Raw genomic sequence first — 22,167 nt, 5'->3', positions numbered from 1 at the left:
TCCCAATTATCCTAATATTTATCCAAACATGCTGAACTGTACTTGGACTTTTTATTCCATGTCTGGAAATAAAATTAAGGCAGTGATCGAAGACTTGATAATAGAGGAATCTTGGTACTGTGAATGGGATTGCTTCAATATTTATGATGGACCAGATCAACAATCAAGATTACTTGGTAAATTGATCTTTCTTAAATGACCTACATTAAGTGGCACTAAGAATTTATATAATCAACATATGACCTACAATTGTCTTGAGAACAATATTCTTTGCTGTCAGTGATTTTCTGATCCTAATCAGAATCCCAGAGCACAATGGGATGACTATAAGACCACTTTCACTGGATCTTGACCTTTAACCCAAACTTTTCTTGATTTTAATACAGTGATTCCTATTTCCTTTTACCATTAGAGAGCACTCTAACTTGGCTTTTCTCAAGAGGTCATATGTTTTTAAAGGTGTTATTTCCTAAACTGCATTTTAGGTAACTTTTTTTGAAAATCAGTTTCCTCAGATTTCATCTTCACTGTGAAGATGGCCACTTTATACCCAGGGTAATTTGAAGAGGGAGAGGCCAATTAGATTAAATAATCTTTAAAGATTTCTTGACCACTTGGTGTCCGTAATGCTTGATGTCAGGCAATATCCTGCTCTGAGACCGACTCAGACAGAAACTTTTCCAAAGATTTTGCAAGCCAATATTGCATCACCCTCTCCAGTTTCCTCTAAGTTCCTTCTTTTAGGACACCATTATAATCCACTTGTCACAAAGGGCAAGAGGAGAGTTTTTGATACTATCTTTTCCAGAGACTTTGACCTCTTTTGTGATAGTCCAGGATTTATGACACCAATAAATTCAGCAATTTGCTTTGAATTCCGAAGTTACCCAACTTTTTCTTATCAGTGAATTTGATTCCTATCAAGGATTCTAAAGCAATTACAATATGAGGGAAGGGAAGATACAAAATTTCAAGCTATTCTCCTTAAGATTAATTTGAGGCCTCAGACCCTGCCGCTGTAACTCTTGTCAAAGCCTTTCAGCCAAAGACTCCTGGAACATATCTATAGTTGAACAAGTTGAATTTATTACTCATGGTGGAGAGAGAGAACACACATTATGGGAAACCATGGGATCTCAGTTAGAGGGTATTAAGAAGAGCCTATTAATAAGGTTTGGACTTCAGTTAGGTAATTCTATAAAAGGTCTAAGGCAGTAGACTTTGCTCTAGGTTTGTTACTGTCAGTAAGTAATGAATTTTAATGGGATATCTCAATCACAGGGAGACCTGACTCGAAAAAGAATAAAACTACAATTGGTAAAGCAGTAGCAATCTCTCTTCCCCTTTTAAGGTGTGTCAGGCGGGGGGCGGGGGAGGGAGGGGGGGGGGCAGGGGAGAGAGATGTTTGATATTTTGGTGGTGGCCCATGACCTTGTTTTTGTCTCATCTTATTACAGACTCAGAGTCCTGTCTGCTGTTGGTGTACAACAGGAGAACAACATGGTCTAGCTGTTAGTGTCACATCAGTTTCAGAAACTGCTTTTCTCTTTTTCATTCTTAGGACTCTTCAACATGGCAACATTATTCCTCTTTAAAAGTTCTGATCAATCAAAAATTTAGAGATATCAAATGATTACAAATGAGATAATTTGTATTTTTATAATTACCTTTTATGATTCTATGTAAAAGCGAGGAAAATACCATTTGTTTACTAGTTTGTACAATTTATTTCATACAATTTTATTTCTTTGTACTCCTAAAATTTTATTTCAATGAGATGTTCTATTTCTATAAGGATTTTTAAATTGTTGAATGTAGAGCCCCATTGCTAGTTAGAAGGCCATCCCATATACAGAACCACATTGTCTGCATTATCTTAGTTATCTTTTCTTACTAAATCTTTTTGTTCACCTAGATGGAATTCACCAGTTTTTAGCTAGTTTTTAATCATTTATATCAATGTAAATGGAGTGGTAGATAGCCACCAAATAGTTTCCATTGCAATGCTTTTACAACATTTTAATGACAATAAGGTAGCAGAATTAAGGTTCATCTGGTTATCCTTCCATTTACCCTGTGTAAGAAAGACATCAGTAATTAATAACCACCATTTTAAATGTAAATGTTAAAGCCATTCATTACCGAACATTTCCTAATGTATTGGGTACACTGGAGATGCAATAGTAAGTTACTTGGGTGGACAGACAATGAAGAAGAAAAAATAATACTATTTAACAGTAAATATCGGAGGCCTCTTCTATCATGTAATCTAAACAGCCCTCCCCGCCCCGCCACACACATACCTTTTCTTCTTGGCATTTATCATGACCTAGTAGATATACAGTTGTTTATTTGTTTACAATCTTTCTTCACCAGAAAGAAAATTTCCCTAGAACAAGGCTTAGTCACTCTTTTGTTCATTGCTGTATCGGGGGTGTTTAGAGTACTGCCTAACACTTAGTAAATATTTGATGAAAAAAGTGGCCTTGAATGTGAGAAGATCTTTGTAACTCGATGAACTGTCAGAGGTCACAGTGGCTGGAGATTGAGCAAGGACAGACTGGAATGAGGTGAGGTTGTGGAAGATAAAGGCTTTGCTCAATTGTGTAGCTCAGACTATGGTAATGAGTTTGAATTTTATTCTAATCCAGTGAGAGGTCATGAAAGGTTTTTGACAAGTGAGTAATTTGAGAGCCGCTCTGACTGCTGTGTGGAGAGTGGATTTTAGGGTGACAGGGTGAATTATGTCTACAGTTATGAAGCTATTGTGGTAGTCTAGACCTGCATTGTCCAATTTGTGCTACTGTTTAAATTCAAATTAGTTAAAATAAATAAAAGTGGTATTAGCCATATTTCAAGTGCTCAGTTGCTACATGTAGTGAGTGACCACCATACTGAACAGTACCGATATAGAACATTCCATCACTGCAGAAAGTTCTATTAATGATTTTAGACAATAGAATATTTTGTCATAAAAGGAGGATGGCAACAATAGTGTGCAAGTGAAGTGGGCAGATTTGGAGATAAAATTGATAGGATTTCTTGGTAGATTGAATATGGAACTAAATATGCAAATCAGGGATGACTCAAGCCTATGGTGTGAGATGTTGGAGATGATATTTATAGAGATGGGAAATATTGGAGGGAGAAATAGATTGGTTGGCCATATTAAACTTTTAATGCTATGCTGCATCCAGATAGAGCTAGCAATAGATAACTGGAGGTGGAACTCAAGCTAGAGGAAATGTTTGGGCCAAAAGTTAAATTTGAGAGTTATTAGCTTCTCACAAATTTCCTTTAGTTAGCCTTTCTCCCACATCATCAATCTCCTCTATCATTCTCATTGGTTTCAAACATGTTCTAGTATTACCCATCATTTAAAACAAAGTCAAACAAGAAATTTAGCTATTGCCCCAATTTTTGTGCTTCCCTGAACAGGGAAATCTCTCACCTAGAGGCCGACGGATTTAGAACGTTTATGGGATCAATGGCTAGAAGATTATGATGACATAAAACATAGCAGGGAAATATTAATAGAGTTGAATAGATAGAAAGTGATGATTTAGAAAGTGGGATGTTCAAAATAAAAATTTCAGAGGTGTCAAATGATTGTAGTTTTTCAGAGCAGTGTTAGTAAAGAATTGAAAGATGAAGAGATCATAGTTCCATTGTATGGTCAAATTCAGTGTTGGCACTTAACTGGCATGCACTAGCTCAGTCTCACAAATCTTCACAATCAATGCACAATCTTATCGGCTGTTGCCCTGCCATACTGGTTATTAAGTATCATACTCAGTCAAGCAACAATTTTGAGGAACACTGGCAAACTGGAACACATCCATAGAGCATAATGACAAGGATGATGAAGGACATGGACACTTGGGCATGTTTAGCTTGGAGAAAAGAAAAGGCAGAAGGATTATAATTCTTCTTTTCAAATAATTATGGAATTCTCATACAGTCAGGCCACGTATGAAACTCATTCTGCCTAGTAATATCTAATAATTATTGAGTATTTACCATTATTTAGGCATAGTCCTAAGAACTTATAACTCGCTTAATCTTTTTAACAATCTTATGGAAGTAGGTTATATTATTCTCATTTTAAATATAAGGAAACCAAGTCACAAAAAGATTGAGTAACTTGCCCCTAGTGACATAATAGAGAAAGTAGAGAAAGTAAGATTCAACCCAAGCATTCTGATTCAAAAATTTATGTTTTGGGCCACTGTACGAACCATGTGGCAGTCATTACTTTGATGTTTTTTGATCATGTTGATGAGAAAGAACAGTCTAGCAATTAGAACTGTTCAAAAAGAGAAAATGCTCATAAGGTCTATGTCATATTTTTAAGTCTAGTAATCATTTGTCCAGGGTTTTTTTTTAGAATGAACTCAGTGTTAGATGAAAGATTGAACTAAATGATCTCTAAGTTCTATGTTTAAACTAGTCCTTTACTTCTCATCTAATCACTGCCCATCTTAAACCTACAGATTTTTAAATGTGTTATTTGTATTCCTTAGTCATTAATTGAAATACTGTACTTGACAGAACCAAGGATAGAACCATTTTCATACCATTAAAACCGTCCCTCCAGGTTTTAGCATTGTATGGTTATTTAATCAGTTGTGAAACTTCTCATTCACTTACATTTTATATCTGTTCACAGGGACATTGTAAGATACTTTATTAAGTGCTTCACTGAAATCAAGATTCATTCAATTTATCTCATTTCCCCTAGCCACCATCTAATTATCTCTTTCAAAAATTAGATTAGCTTAATTTAATGTGGCATGTTAAGGATCCCATGCTGGCTTTGCATGACCACTGAGTCCTTCTCCAAGTTTTCAGAAATCATCTGTCTAATAATTAGCTGTAAAATTTTGCTGAGGTTTATTTTTAACAAACACAATACTTTATATTAATTCATTTAATCCAGTGTAAATCTTATTATTTTTATCTTCATTATGCAGATGAGAAATTGGAGGCACAGAGAGAGGTTTAACAACTTGCCTAGGGCCACATAGGTAATAAATTGCAGAGCTGGTTTGAACCAGCAGTTTGCGGATAAAATCTGTAAGCACTAAGCCACATTACTTCACTAATATATGACCTTGGAAATACCCTGCAACTCTTTGTTTTCTCTGTCTCCTACCTGTCCCCCCACCCAAATCTCTCTTTTAAACAGAGTAATGTTTCCCCATGTCCATTATCTTAAAATTTATGGGAGTTTTGTTGATTCTACCCAGAATCCCTTTGCTTAACATGGTGTATCCTGAAAGGTCTCCATCACTTTCAAAACACCAAAAGTTTCTTGAGGATAAGAATGATGTAGAGAATAACTGTTTCCTTCTTCCTCATTTTTTTCCTAAGGTTTCTGAGATAACATCTTTAAGACAAATCAATAGTATGTTGTTTTAATTCAGGAGAATTTAAATAATAGCATGCACAGATAAATTATAGCAAATATCCTGTAAATACCAGAACCACTTTTGTGCCAAATTTTGTGTTTCTGAATTAGAAAAGTATCCACATTATTCTATATTTGAGCAACCTGCATGTCTTAGTTTGGACTGCTATAACAAAAATACCATAGTTTGGGTGGCTTAAACAACAATTTCTCAGTTCTGGAGGCTGGGAAGTCCAAAATTCGGTGTTAGATAAGAGCTCACTTCCTGGTTCACAGGCAGCCATCTTCTTGCTGTATATCCTCACATGGCAAAAAAAAAAAAAAAAAAAAAAAGTAAGATAGCTTGTTGGAATCTCTACATAAGGTGACTAATTCCATTCAGTAGGACTCTACCCTCATGACCTAATTACTTCCCAAAGATCTCCCCTCCTAATACCATCGCATTGGGGATTAGGATTTCAACATATCAATTTGGGGGAACACAAACATTTGATCCATAGCACTGTCTGTTTCTCTGTCTACTTATCTTCACTAAAATGCCTCTTTTCTCCTCATCACAGATTGACATACAATTGTTTATTATTTTCATATCAATTACTAACCTAGCCTTTTCTCTTTGATCTTTTTAAATCTATACCTTTCCATTATTGCAATCAAATCATGAATTCCATCCTACAAATCTTGATCTTACACTACTGCTAATCATTCCTTTGTCAATATTAATATAGGATTTATATCCCCTCTTTGCCCTCTTTTACCTATGTTATTGCACTGGAGAAGTGTTTTAATTATTGAGTATATTTTACATTGCACCTCATTTTTGTGGCTCCAAGAAAGAGTTTGTCTTGCTATCCAGTAGTGCTTACCTGACTGTGCATTTTAAGACTGATGAGTCTGTGGGAGAAAGAAGTTTTAAACTTATTTTGGAGGATATAATTCAGAAGCAATCACAGAAAAGCAATATTGGGACCAAATTGCCTATCAATGGTAAGTAATTGTTTTAAAATGTTTATTAAAGCAGGTACCACATAGGTCTTGAAGTAGAACATGGGAACACTGGTTTAAGGGTCACTGGTAGTCACCCTGGTCTAATACCGAAAACTAGATAACTTCATTTCAAACCATTTGTTAATACATGAGAAATGGTAGTTCAGATGTATCATCTAAAGTAATAAACTTACTTGGGGTGGATCTATGTTATTTTTATTTAAGAAATAATGATACATGAAAGTCAATTCATTGCTTTTTAAAAGATCCATCAGGGATATTTAAGCTGAAACAAAGGTACAGTTCAGTGTGTTTCCATGTCTGTTACCATGTCTTTTTTATTAAGTAACCACCCCCCACCCCAAAAGAGAATATTTTAGCTGAACATGTACTAACTTCTCTGCATAAAATAGAATCAAATTTAATGGTTTTTCTACTGATCCAATCTATTTTAAAGCCAGGATTTTATTAGTTGTGCTTAAAATTTAAAAGCCTAACGAATGTGTTATTAGGAGATTCTCCCGATTGGGGTGTAATTCTGGGAAGAATTCTGATAATCAACTTGCAATGCAAAGAGTTTCTTTTCTTTTTTTTTTTTTTAATGTCACTTTGTTTTATGATAAGGGTGATGAATGGGCTTTCTGAAGAGTCCTTGATTTGAACAGACTAGTGAACCACATCATTTTTAATTGATTAAGGATGTTCACCTAACTGACCCTTCTGTCTCCCTTGCCTTCATCTTTCCTTCTCTATATCTCTAAACTGATCCTTCATTCTCATAGTAAAAAATATTTAAGCTGCCTCATTTCTTTTGCTAACTCCTTCTCTTTGGGAAGTAAGTTGAATACTAATAAAATACTGTCATTATTTATGTGTAAAAACAGCTCACAGTTGTAAGACCACATATTACCACATATAATGTGGATTACAAATGCAATAAAAACATGCATTAAGGCAGTAAATCTTAATGCACTAAAAACATGTTTGAATAAATACCTTTTGTGCGTTTTTCCCCCCTAAGATTAAGATAGGCATAATTTTGATGGGTTTGCATGTTTTTTTGGAATATGTATCAAAAGGGAAAGAACCCATGTTTTATACATATCTGAAGAGAAAGAAATGAGTTTTGATATAAGTAGTAGATAAAGAAATCTACTGTGTTAAAAATTGGTTTTAAATAGATTTCTGGTATAAAAAAGAAATTTTAAGTGAGGAATTTAACAAATGAGCATATCTTATAATTCTCAAATCGTATGACTCTTTTGAGAATTGTAAGCTTAATTTTCTTCATATTTGAGGGACTACTTAAATAAGTCTCTTATTTTTAAATTCCTGGTGGGTTTCTTTTTAAATCTGAAATGGAGTAAACATACTGCTAGAAATTTTCCTTATCCTTTTCCTTTATATAAACATTGTATTTTGAATATGTGTAGTATAAAATATTTTGATATATCTAGATATGTTATACTGGAATAACACAAATAATGCCACAGAAAGAACAATGTCTAATAATTTCATAATAAAATACAATATTTTTTTGAAATCAGTTTTTTTGATTTGTCTAATGCTGTGTATATTAAGGCATCAGTTAATTTTACTGATTTTTGCTCATTTTAAAAGCAATTGAAGAAGAGTCTCATCTCTTATTAAAAATCCCAGTGTTGAAGCTATAAAAGAAATAAACACCTCTATTCTGAGATTTTAATAGACTTTCATAAGTATTTCTAATGTTTTGTTACTTTTTAAGGAATAACAGTAGAAAACAATACAGAAAGATGGTCAGCTGAAGACAGATGTGAAATTCCAGTCATTGACCCACTTGTAACGGAAGAGTCTAAGAGAGATACAAATGTGCTGCCAGCCAAGCTTGGGGAACCCAGGGTGGTTGGTGGCCATGTTGCTCTGGCAATGTCATGGCCATGGCTGGTCAGTCTGAAGCACCAAGGACAACATAACTATGGAGGTGTTCTGATTGCCAAACAGTGGGTCTTGACAGTGGCACACTGTAACTTTAGATGTGTGCCTGAGTGGTGCAGGAAGTGCTGGAGCTGTTTGAGGGCCCAGAGTGGGCGAACTCCTCCTGCTCTCCTGTATCTTAAGAAACATTAAGCATCACGCTCCCACTGATACAGTCCCCATCTTGCAAATGAACGGACATACTGTATTAGGTTGACGAAACTTTCTGGGCTTCAGGAATATGTTTACTACTAATAGCTCTTAATTTTAAAAGCTGCTTTCTGCTTCTAGGTTAATTTAGTTAATAAGTAACTAACAATACTCCCTCTTCTTTCATCCTCTATAAAATGGAGGTAATGATATCTTAACATTTTCTCATCAGTCTCTTAACACCATACTTAGAGCACAGGGGTTGCTCAAAGTAGATTACTTTCCTCCTTGCTCTCCAGTTCTGTCTTATCTGATTATCAAGTTAAAAAGGACACTCTTTAAAATCCTTTGAAACTTTAGATAATAATTATGTGTCTCTAAATAACAAATATCTAAAGTTTTTCAATTTTTTAAACTAAAGAAAACTAAAAAAAACCCAAACATTCCACCTACCCGTTCTGGCAACAACTGACTGTTCTCTGTATCTATAAGCTTGTTTGTTTTTTAAATACGTGTGCCTGTGTATTTTTTCTTAGTTTCCATACGTAAGAGAGATTACATGGTGCTTTATCTTTCTCTGTCTGACTTATTCCACTTAGCATAATGCCCTTAAGTTTCATCTATGTTGTCACAAATGGCAAGATTTCATTTTTTTATGGATGAGTAATATTCCATTATATATATCCATTTATCCTTTGATGGATACTGAGGTTATTTCTATATCTTGGCTATTGTGAATAATGCTGCAGTAAATATGGGGTACAGATATCTTTTTTAATTAATGTTTTTGTTTTCTGTGGATAAATACCCAGAAGTGGGATTGCTGGATCATATAGTAGTTCTTTTTTTAATTTTTAAAGAATGTTTTTTAAAAGAAACATTTTTTTAATCTGAAATTTGATCTCAGTGTGATATAAAATATCTGAAAACTCCTTCCTCAGAAGTGTTAGCTTGATTTTAAATACCGGCCTCCAAGAAGTAGTGAGACAGTTGACACCATCGCATAATGTCCCATAGCTAAGTGAGTAGATATAATGTCTTCAGTGTCTCTAAAATAAGCTTTATAATAAAAGTATCTGTTTAAATAATTTGGTGAGCAGGAAACTTCAACTAATCAAAAACATTTTCTTTACTATCCCCAACTCTTACTCTTAAATAACAAGAAAGCATCCTTATTAAGGCAGTTTTTAGACTTTCACATGCTGAAAATTACCTGGGGACTTTGCTATAAATGATATCTTAGAATCTTAATTCTGAAATTTGATTTGATGAGGTACGTCATGCACATTCCATGATTTAATGCATGTTCTCCCTATACATTTCTTTTAGAAATGTTATATTAGGGAGTTCAGTAGCTTTAACTTTCAGAATCGCTTTCAGTGGCCATTATATAAATATATAATGTATACAATTATGATTGTAATGATATGTAGAATCATTACTTTGAGACATTGTGAATCTTCATTTTCAAAGAAATCATTTTATTTGATGTTATGAAGGCAAGAAACTGCTTTAAATTTTTTCTCAAGGATTCAGTTAATGAGAAACCCTCATTTTCTAAGAATTCAAGATAATAAAGACTTTAATGTAAATTAGAAATGTTAATGTATTTATAATAATTTTGAAAAATTATGGCCTCATTAAAAGTGGTATCTATTTTCCCACTCTCTTTTCTTATGACAAGTACTGTCACAGACAACCTGGTAATAGGAAGAAGTTACCTCTCAAACATAGGAAATAGTGATTTCATACCAGTGAAAGCTGTATACACTCACCTTGGCTTCACAGTTTCCTTCTAATGATGTTCTATCCCTGTTGTATCTGGAAAAACCTGTCGAACTAGGTCAGTATGGACAGCTCTTTTCCACATTTTGAACATTTGCCATTTAGTTTATATCTTCCATCTTGCTTAGAAGTGCTGTATGCACTTTTGAAGTTAAGTAAGTATTTCTAAACTTTCTTATATTTTCTCTAAAAGCTAAAGTACCTGCATAAACATTTTACTTTTACATGTTTTTAATTAATGGATCTAGAAAGGATGTCAAAGAAATACATTTTAACTTTGTCCTATTTATCCTTCTGATCTTGCGAGGTTAACCCAAATACTTAGGAATTTGAACCATCAGATCTTTGATTTTCTGTACCTTCGTGGCTTAGTAAAATCTCGTTCTTTTTAATTGTTTATTTAAACCAAAGCTACTGTGAAAGTGTAGTGAGAAATTGCTAATCTGGCTCTGTCACGTGGTAGCCATTCAATCTTGGGTAGGTCATGTAACTGTTGAGAGCCTCAGTTTTATCATTTGCCAAAAAGGAATAACAGTAACCCACCTATCTGCATAGCACAGGGAAACATTCAGTGAGCAACTATATTGAGGGGAATGTAGCTAAGACCTGTGGATTGTCCCCACTTAGACACCCATGCTTTTATTCTAACTCTCTCCTATGTTTCTGCATTCTTCAACTGTTCCTCTGCCAATAAATAGCCTCACCTCCTTTTTTTATGTCTTTTCAATGCATCTATTCTACAAACCCCAGTCATGGTTCAATTCACCACTTACTTTTTGTGCTTTTAAATTGTACCAGTGAGAGCATCTAGAACAGTGCTTCTCAACCTTAGAGGCACATTTTAATCTCTTGAGTTGCTTTATCACAACCTCAAGAGTGGAGACTTGACTTTTTTTTTTTTCCTTCTTATCTTGCTTTTAAAACTTATTTTAGTTGGACTTTTTATGCTGAGATAATTGTAGATTTACATGTAGTTGGAGAAAATAATACAGAGACACCAATATACTTTTTCCCCAGTTTTCACCAATGGTAACATCTTGTAGGATATTGACACTGATGCAGTAAAGATATATAACATTTCTATCACCACAAGGATCCATACTGTTGCCCTTTTATATTTAATTATGGTACATTAATTATCTGAATACTTTGTGCTATTAAAAAGAATGATGTGGTAGATCTATATGTAATGATGTGAATGATATAACCATAATTTAATAAATTAAGAAAATCAGAATAAGAAAAAGGACCAATTAAAAGATGTGTTGGTAGAGGGAAATGTTTTTTAACTCTAGGAAATTTGGCAGGAAATGGTATAATAGAGCAATGATGATCTGTGAAGACAGAATAACAAGATTTGGAACCAGTTGGCACATATGTAGAGAGAGGAGAAGGAAAAAAAAAACAATTTACAAAGAGTTTTATGTGATTTTATTAAGAAATGGCAATAAAAATGAAGTACAAATCATATAAATCATGATCTAGGATGGCAGATATGTGGAAGCATTTAAGTATATAAAAGTCTGGATGAGAATAAAGTGAAACAACATGAGGAAACAAACGCAGGACCACTGCATTCAATATACATACAGTGCACACAGACATACATAAAATCACAATATTTATGTATATACAGATTTTGGTGATGTGAAAATGTGAATGTTTAAATATGTAATGTTTCAATATTGTTTATAATACACCTGTAAAAATGAATTAGATATAAAAATACTTATTAGCTATAAAAATACTAAAAAGTTCAAATTGCTACAAATGTGGTTTTCCCCACTCTTCATGTAGTATATTTAAAGAAAAAAGATAATTATATTCTCCATTGTCATCTCAAAGTCAACAAGGTGATGTCCTGGAGGCACATGGACAAAAAGGTAGATGCATTCTTTAAATGATTGTGGATGAGAAACCAGGAGCCCCACATCTCAGTGCAGGGCATGTATTTCTATTTTCCTAGGAGGATATAGAAATACCTGGAGCAAAGTGGTAACATGTAAATTGGAATGATCCCTTCTGAGTAATTAATAGCTGTCATTTCTAGAAGACTTGTTTATTAAATTGCAGAATTAAAAAGGTTACTATTAGGTCAAAGTAGGTATTTGTAGAGTCATCACTGAAAATCAAACAATTCTACGGACTAAATGATAATTGCCTTTTTTCCCCTCATCCTTTTAATTAGGAGAGTTTGTATCTCCAATCTGTTTGCCAGGGAAAGATGATAAAATAAATATACTTTCCAAATGTATGGCTGCTGGATGGGGACTAACTAAACCACATCATGAATATATTCACTACCTCTTCCAAGATTAGACTCCAAACAAATACATGCAAAGTCTAAGTATACTGTCTACTCATTTACAATTTTTCTGTGTTTTTAACAAGAATGATAATAGAAAAAGTCTTTTTCATAATGGATCTAAGGGTGATAGCTCGAGTTTTAGGCCATCATGTTATTGATGTTAGTTCATTAATACTAGTTCATTGATACTTGTAAAAACTTGTGTTGGAGAATATCTAGGGATTTTATTATCTAATAAGTATTCGTGTGTCCCGTTTATATATAATTACTCCCCAATTGCACTGTGAAAATATACAAACAATTTTGTTTTTACAACAATATAGATGCCACTACTATGAAAACTCATACTTGAAGATATGAGCCTATTCCCAAAGATATGACATGTTTTCTGAAATGATAGACTGGTATAAATGGTAAATAGGTGAAAAGATTATGTGAAAATAACCAGTCCATATGAAGATCAAACCCATGACTTTGGTCTCACTTCCACTGTATTCTACAAATGAATTAATGATTTACAAATATCCAGTAAACTAAAGACAAAGTGGGAATATAGAAGGCAATTTCAATTGTCAGCTTACACACAGTGTCAGCACTTAAAGGGGCATGTATTTCTCTTGTCCTAGGAGGATATAGAAATATATCTTCAGCAAAAGTCAAGTCAAAAGAATGAGAGCACCGTGAAAGCAATGGATAAAGTATAAACTTCACACGTAAAAAATAAATCGTATTATTTAATTTATCAACAACCGATTTGGGTGCAAATTTTGTCTTTTTTCTTCCATAAAGTGATATTTTTCTATCTTCTTAGGACTGTCCTAAAGACAAAAGACCCCACATAAAATGTTTTGTTTTTGTTGTTTCTGTGCCACTGTGGAGTAATATCAATACAAATCACCTAACAGCATCAGTACAGTGCTGAGAGGGGAAAATGAGTGGGTTAATCCTTGGAGTCTGTATATAATATTGGGCTGTTTTTGGTTTATCCTTTAAAAGCATTTGCTTAGGTTGTATGTGTTTTCATTCTTTTTCTACTAGAAGATGAATTTTCTAAAACTGTGCAGCAGACAAAGGTACAACTCATCAGTAGTACATCTTATCGAAGCTACTAGGGACTGTACCAATATATGGATCATCCTCATGCATGGTAATTCAAGGATTTCATTGATGAGTGAAGTATTGTATTCTTTTCAGTGTGTCTCATGAATGGGTGTTTGCTGACCATAAAGAGGTATAAATATATGGTAGTTTTAAAATGAAAAGCAAGAATAAGTACATTGTTAAGTTGATGTACTATGTTAATTTGATACTTGAAGTAGACTCAATTCGCAGAAGAAATTGCTCATTCATTTGCTTGATTGAACGATGAAATTAATGATATTTAACTGTTTTTAATCTTAAAAATGGTAATTTCTTATGGTTTGACTTCATAGATGAATTAGGTATTTTTAGTAACACTGAAAATATAGTTTTCATGTAACTCAAAACTATCTTTAGCCATTATATTTAGTAAATGCTTGAAACTTTCTACATGACACAGTATATTGTCAGCACTGAACAAATTTATCTCAAAATATCTTTTAGCTTCTCTTTGAAAATGTAGATTTTGATCTGATTCAGATACCTGTAACATCAGCCAGCTATCCCTGTCTTTGGTTTCCTATGCTGCTGTGAGCAGAAATCAGAGATGAGTGAATGATTTATATACTTTCTGATCATCCTTTGCAATTAGGGTTAGCTTCAACCATGAATCATGGAGCCAGAACTCTTTCTGCTGGTTGCAGGGAGATTCTGGAGGACCACTGCAGTGCGCCCAGTCTGGGCAGTTCAAGCTCATTGGTATTGTGAGCTGGGGAAGCAGTAACTGCCATCCTACTGCACCAATGTCTTCACTAGAATTTCAGCCTACAGGGACTGGATCACATATGTCACTGGAGGAGAAGCATGATCACTGAGAAAGAAGCAGGGTGGAATTGTATTATAGATGAGAAAGGAAATACATAACAGTATATCTGAAAAATTAGTCTCTTGTTAGTGCTAAAAAACTCAGTGTCTCTTCCCCCAACCCTTGTATTGAGGAGCTTGGATATGGTGTTACATACATTCAATATTAAACATCGGTTACAGAAAGTTAATATTGTTTCATGCCTCTTGAGAACTTATAATTGAAATGTCATTAAGTTTCTATTTATTTTGCCATGTATATGTCATATTTGAATACCATCATATACTTTTACCATTTTTTCTAGTTTGGAAAATTGGAAAATTTGAAGGGAAATGTTACTTGGTCCATAAAATTCTTAGTTTTACGCACAAAGAACAGTGCCCTGAGCCCAGTTAGATATGCAAGGGCCCTGTAAGTTTCACAATTTCAATGAGCAATAGACATTTAAAACATTATTTATCAGGCTTATCACTAGATTTTTAAATTTTTAGATAAAATTTTAGGATATTTTAGTTCACAAAACAGTTAATTTATCTACTCAGTTTTTCAATATTCCCTCCCCTGAATCTATGTTGTAGCCAAGAATTAGGGCGCAAGTAACTGTGATGTTAACCACTACACTATGCTTGTTCTTAAAAATTTCAGGGAGGTAGAAATAAATCAACTTAAATTTGATTTAAAGTTTTTGGACTAATCTTGGCATGAAAGTGTTGAAACGAAATTACACCAGTGGAAATTCTTATACCTGTTCATTTTCTAGACCTCTTTCTGGAAACTCTTATACCTGCTCATTTTCAATTTAGTGAAATTTAATATTTCAATAAACATTAATTCACTAAATAAAACTATGTGATTTGCTCCTCTAAAAGGCAGTTCAGTGTTGTGGTCAAGATTTCTCTGCCTCTCCCAGCTGACTTTGAATCACCTAACTGCCAGTTGATTCAATTTCCTTATTTATTAAACAAGTAAATAACGGTATCTTACATGATTGGTTGTAAAGATTAAATGAGATAAGGCAAGTAAAGCATACATATAAAGCAGTGCTCACTGGAAAAAACAGCACTTAGTGTATAAGCATTAGTCGTCATTATACCTTTGCAAGACCTTTGGTCATTTAGAAAATTAAAATCTCAGTGTTTGATTGGGAAATCTGGTAACAGTTGTACTTACTCTCAGGTAGTTCCCATTTAACCTTTCTTCCCCAAAGTCCCCTCCATTACCTCTTATACTATGAATTGTAAAGAAATGATAAAATGAAGTATTGATTTTTTTCAAAAATCTTTGAGTGCACATAAGTATTGGCAACATAAAGGTGAGGAAGACAAATGTGCTTTCTTACGGAGTTTACTATGGGGAAGACAAGAAAAACATTGAACAAATAAAAGCGTTACCTATGTCTGGAAAAGGAAGTTTATTCTCAACTATAGAAAATAAAAAAGGCAAAGACAAGGCACCAAACGTGGTGCAGAGTTTGGAGGAGAGATATGCATTAGGGTTGCAAATGATAATTCCAGCTCGCAAGTTTCTCATCAGTAATGAAGTACGATATGAGTGGGGATTCGTTCTGTGGTGGTCTTTAAGTATTAGAAGGTAATCTATCCATTCCGAGAGAAGCTGATTCCTCACTGGCGGTGTGGTTACACCTAAAATAAGTCCCAACTTCTGTTCAACTTAGTCCCGCCCCCTTCATCTTGACCACGCCTCTTGATTCACAAAGCACTTCTTCAGCAAAGGGCATATCGCGAGAACTCTACGTTGTTTCCACTGACGTTTTCAGTAGTGGTAGTCACTTTTGTTCTCGCGATATTTCCAGGTAAACGGGAGCCCGGGCGGCCCGGGCTTCTGTGAAACATGGCGGTCGACTGGGACCGAAACAGAAGGTAAAATACTGAAACCGTGCCGGGTATTGTTCCCTCGGTGATTCCAGGACACTTCAGGCCATGAATGTGGTTAAAGGAGGATGTCATGTGGTTGGCTCCCTGTCTTTATCACGCTCCTCTAGAGAGCGGGCTGGACCAGGGAGCCGCTCCACCTCCCCCGGGGGCGTTACTGGCAGGACCCTGGGCAGTGCTGCTCCTGGTAGCGCCAGTCTCCGTTTTCCGGTTTCTCTGCTCTGTCTAGCAACTTAAAGGCGTTTGGGTGCTTCCCCCGATAGCTGCTGACCCTGAAGCGTTGCTTCTCACAATGCCCCGTGCCCCTGTGGCTCCTCCTGTTTGCAGAAGAGGAGGGTTCGGCGTTGTGAAGACCATCCGGGTTGTGTCCCAGTACTCCCGGGTGTCTGGCTCCCCACCACCATTGAGAAAAATACCAAATTCTTGGCAGCAGGTTGCTCTCTCTTTTAAGAAAAGACTGAGGTCTTGGCCTCGCCTGGAAGGAGAGTTTCGCACGCCGCTTGGGAAAATGTGAAAGGGGCAGGGCGGGGCGAGATGTTACAGGAGAGACAAGTCCGAGTGTCACTACCTTTCTTAAACCCTCGAGGGTTAAGAAGCTCTTAGAAGGTAACTTGTTAACTAGTGGTAGACAATTAGCCTTGGGTAAAAGTAGGTTATAGAGTTGAAAGGTCATTGTTTGAGAAAACACGTTTAAGTAACTTTTTAAATTTAGGATTTAGTGCCCTGGAGACTTAATGCAAAGTTATATATCCGTTAAAATGTTGCAAGACTGGCTTTCAGAAGCAGTTAAAGATACAGTTAAAAACGATTTATTCATTTGTTTGAAGTTGTACTTAAGTATTTCAAGTAATTGCCTAGCCTGATACATTGAACTCTAGTACACAGCCATTAAAAAGAAACGAGTCAGGCTTGTTCACTGAAGAATTCAGGACGTGTGCTAGTTTATTTAATTGGATTATTGATATCTTTAAATTGTTGCAGTTATTCTAGTTAGAGGGAAAACACGAGAAAAAAATTTCACTTGGGAGGGGAAGAGTTTCTTTTTGAGAATAAACTTTACTACACTACAGAGTATTGTGATGGCTCAAGGGTACAAATCATAAAATACATCAAGCTCCAAAGTTCTCTCAAAGGAAATCAGACCTAGTCTGAATAACAACAACAAAAGATTAGAAAAAAATAGATTCATTTACTTTTGCGGGTTAGTGATTTAATTGGAAGAAATAGTGAAACTTATTTTTAATAGAAGTTCTTTTTAGGCAGCCTATTCCTGCTACTAAACCTATTTAACAGATTTTCAGTATTCTGATTCTGTCTCTAAATGTCATGTTGGGCAAATTAACCTGTTTATGCCTTAGTTTCCTTATCTGCAAAATGAGAATAATAATAATGCCTAATTCATAAGATGATTGGTGAGGGTTAAATGAGTTAAAACAATGAAAGCACTTAGAACAATGCCTGTCATACAGTTAGTATTCATTATATGTTAGCTCTTGTTATTTTTTAATTTTTGGTTTCTATCTTTTGTGGTTATTCACAAAATGTTGCCTTGGTACTTAGTCAAAATACTGACTGAAGAAGACATTTTTTTAAATTATTTTTTTCTGACCCCCAAATTAATTAAATTCTCTTCATTTTATAGAGTTAAAATGTCTTTAAACTCTGTCTTCCGTTTACTTGCTTTTTAAAGCTATTATCCTCTCTAAGGTACAAATTCCTCCTTTCTACTATTCCATACAGTTTTACTGCAATCTAGGTCAGTTCTGCCCTAGGTGCCTTGTTAATCCATTCTCCTTACTTTTTTTTTTTTTTAAATTTAGATGAGGCAACCCTTGGTTGACCTCACAGATTGCAAGGACCTTGTCAGCTTACAATCCTTTATTATATTTTATTTTTTACGCTTACAGCACCTGGTTTTTCTAGGTGGTCTCCCATCCAGGTACTATTAGGCCTGACGCTACTTAGCTTCCAAGATCAGATGAGATGGGGCTTGTTCAGGGTAGCATGGCCATAGACCCATTCTTTCTTTTGAGGACATTAATTTTATTGTAAATTTAATTCATGTGTGCCTGACCTTCCCCTCACACTTTCTTTATACTTCTTTACTTCAGTTTTGTATCCTGTTATTGAGTAGTTACTATAGTCAAGCCATTCTTTGAGGATTACATTCGTCCTTGCTTCACGTTGCTACTAGGCACTTAAAAATTGTTGTCATCACTCCACAGTGTCTTCCCTTTACTTTTATTCTATCAATCTGTCATCCTCAGTCTATTCATGTTATTACTAATTCCACATATTCCCACTTTCCTCAAAGACTTTAATATAATTCTCAAATATCCTACAAATCTTTGCATTTCTTTTGAAAATTAGAAACAGACATTTATCAAATGACTCATTTTTATCTTGAATAAAAACTGCGAGGTAGTCATTTTGACCCTCTCCCTCTTTTTAAATAAAATGATAATAGAGGATTCTGAGAAGTTGAAGATCTTTCCTAAATTTGTCACACAACTAATAAGTGCCCATATAGTAACCTAAATTTTTCTGATCATGAAACTTAACATGTATACGTTTTACTTAGCTTCCAAATAAACCTTTTAATCACTTAGAAGATCATTAGACTTACTTCAATTATGGTAAACAATTTTAAAAACATAGCATTTAACTTGTACAAATTCTGCAATATAATTAAGTCATTTAAAATTACAGATAAGTTGTAGTTTTGCTTTTTTGCCTCTAAAGTTCAGTGATAACCTGTATAATACTTTTTCTATTGCCTTTCACGTTTTTATTAAAACCTTGTATTAGTTTTAAAGGACTACTGTAACAAATTACTGTAAACTGCATAGTGTAAAAAATGAAATTTATTGTCTTACAGTTCTGGAGGCTTAAATGCTGAAATTAAGGTGTTAGTAGTGCCATGCTCTCTTAGATGGCTCTCGAAAAGAATCCTTCTTTACCTCTTCTAGCATCTGGGCAATCCTTGGTGGTCCTTGGCTTGTAGATGTATCATGCTAATTTCAGCCTCTGTCTTCACATGGCATTCTCCTTTGTGTGTCTTCACATGGCTTTCTTAATAAGGACACCAGTCATTGGATTTTGGACCACCCTGATCCAATATGATTTTGTCTTAACTAATTACATCTTCAAAGACCCAAATATTTTCAAATATGGCCCTTTCACAGATATCAGGAGTTATGACTTCAATATATCCTTTTGGGGGACACAATTTAACCCACAACATGACCATATGTATTAACCCATTAAATATTTCTCATATTGCGAAATATATTTTGAAAATAGAAGTTAGCTCATGGGTCGCATGAGATAAATTGTGTCTCCATTTTTGTTTGGAGAAGAATTAAACTTAATTGGACAGACAGACTATTAAAAATGTATGAATTCTATATTTTAATTTTGGCAAAACGTGATAGTCACATTATATTCAAATGGACACAATGATGAAATATGGATTGTTTAACATTACTTAGATTGAGTGCTGATAGTGTGTGTCCTATGTTCCAGCATGAAAGGTGGTTTCTTATTTCTTATGCAGTTTTTCAAAGCATTGTCTTAGTCTCAACTGTTAGTGACTTCCTGGAGCTTTTGTTGTTTATTATATATTTTTTGCTATACATGATAGTTTAGGAAAGAAATCTGAGGAAACAGTTATGGGACTGGAGATTGTCAAAGTATGAAGAGCAGCACCAACCAGTGGGCAAAAGAATCTAGTGCAGTGGCTTCTAAATTTTTAGATTTTGTTGACCAATACAAAACATATATAGAAAAAAAGAGGAAAGGGGGCTGGATTGGAGGACAGACATAGAATTACGGTGGGGTGGGGTTGTTTGTTTGTTTGTTTAATTAAAGAAGGATATCCAAAACAAAATAAAAAAACCTCTGTTATCCACTTTTATCATTTCATAAGAGAAAATGTATTTTGACACTTAAAAAAAAGGCATGGAAATTTCAGAATAAAGGACAGATTTTTGAATAGAATAAATTTAACCTAATTCCTATATTGTCCTTAGATTTTTTTTCATTTAGATAGACTAGAAAATTTTGTTACAGAATGGCAGTGACTTCTGGAAACCACTGATCTAGGGTATTTCTAAATGCATCTTTGAAAATGGCTGATTAAACTGAATGGAGAGGCAGATAGAATGGGAATGGGAAAATGGAACTGGGTAATTGAGAGGGAAGTCCAAGAGATTGAGAACACAGAGACAATGAAGAGCTGATTCTGACTTAGGCAGTTAAATAGCTGGAAGAATAATAGGTTCTTCTCAGAGAGAGAAATTAGTGTCTTGGATTTTAGAGGTGAAACAATTTTAAAAGTTAAGAGGAGCCAAAACATGGCCTTGCTAGTGTGAGGCTTTTCATAGAATTAAGATGGAGGTCACTGGAGTAGAAGATCTGTTAATCTAACGTGGTAAAAGGTTTATCATTGTGAATGAATGCCATAAGATGAGTGTCATAGGTTCCTGAATTCCAAAGGATGGTGATGGAATGGGGAAGAAGAGAAGCATATTGTGATCCAGATAGATGCTGAAGTCATTAAGGAAATCATATAAATATACCCAGAGGTACATGATGATAACAGGTGCTGAAATGAGAGACAGTATGCACTGTAGTTTGGAGCATGGACTCTGGAGCCAAGCTGCTTGCGATCAAATCCAGATTCTACCACCTGCTGTGTGGCCCTGCAAAAATTACTTGACTTTTCTATGTCTCAGTATCCTTATCTATAAATGAGAATAAAAATGGTATCTACTTCATAGAGTCATTTAGAGGATTAAATAAATTAATATATAAAGTGCTTCAAATAATAACTAGCACATAATATGAAAGGCCATAATTCTTTGTAGTATATGTGTTTATTATTATGATGATTAGAAGAAGATAGACTTGAAAATGGAAAGGATAATTGAGAGATCATGATAAAATGCTATTTTTTTTTTTTTCCCTGTGAATCTCAGAAATGAGTAAGGGTTTAAAAGGAATTATTATCAGTAGAACATCAGATTTCAAAAGAGCAGGCAGGAGGATTTCTTTTAGAAAAAAACTAGGAGTTATTGGATAACTTGCTCATATCAGAAAAGTGATTCGGTAGAATAGAGTGGCAGATATTAGAGATGCAATGGGTTTCTTGGCTGTAGGTTAGTGCCGAACTAACAGGAATGGGACAAGAGTATCCCCAGAGTGACAGGGTATTCCATACTAGAACATTAATCATGGAAAATAGGAATGCAAGAAGCTAGAGGATGAGAGGTAGCCAAGTGGAATAGACTATCTAGACTTTTAAGAGAGGAGTGCTGAGTAGGCTGTATGAATTGTTAGAGGGTTTGTAAAACTAGCTGCTTTCCAAATCTTTATGTTAATATATAATTTTTTAAAAAACATTTATAAAGTTTATAAAATACATAAAATTTAGGAAGTAAAATTAACAGTTTTATTCATTTGCTCAACAATACTATACCTACTATATGCCAATCACTGTACTAGGTTCTAGGGATACTATAGGGAACAAAACAGAAAAGTCCTTCTCTTTGTGAATCTTATATTTTTATGTATTTACTTATCTAAGTTTAACAGTTTTGACTGGAAAGCTGTTACCATGGGTGTTTCTGAGGAAATTTCTCACCTTTTTTTTTTTCTCCCACAAATATTTACCAAATACCTGCTATGCTAGGCATTGGAGATTAAAATATAAAGTTAGACGAGGTTCTTATTG

At 34.5% G+C, this 22,167-nt stretch overlaps 2 protein-coding genes across 2 annotated transcripts in view; both read left to right on the top strand.

Moving 5' to 3' along the window:
- OVCH1 (ovochymase 1) overlaps positions 1-16,947 on the top strand; it is a 64,629-nt gene extending 47,682 nt beyond the window's left edge. Inside the window, 2 exon segments of the mRNA XM_025047376.1 lie at positions 8,145-8,402; positions 16,697-16,947. Coding sequence (XP_024903144.1) covers positions 8,145-8,402; positions 16,697-16,947 — 509 coding nt within the window.
- Positions 16,292-22,167, top strand: part of ERGIC2 (ERGIC and golgi 2) — a 37,748-nt gene continuing 31,872 nt past the window's right edge. The window contains exon 1 of the mRNA XM_006912717.3: positions 16,292-16,421. The gene's annotated coding sequence lies outside the window, so the exon portion shown is untranslated. The remainder of the gene's footprint in view (positions 16,422-22,167) is intronic.

Source organism: Pteropus alecto, unplaced genomic scaffold, assembly GCF_000325575.1.
Source record: "Pteropus alecto unplaced genomic scaffold, ASM32557v1 scaffold103, whole genome shotgun sequence".
In the NCBI taxonomy this organism is placed as follows: Eukaryota; Metazoa; Chordata; class Mammalia; order Chiroptera; family Pteropodidae; genus Pteropus; species Pteropus alecto.
This window is presented reverse-complemented; position numbering and strand designations above follow the sequence as displayed.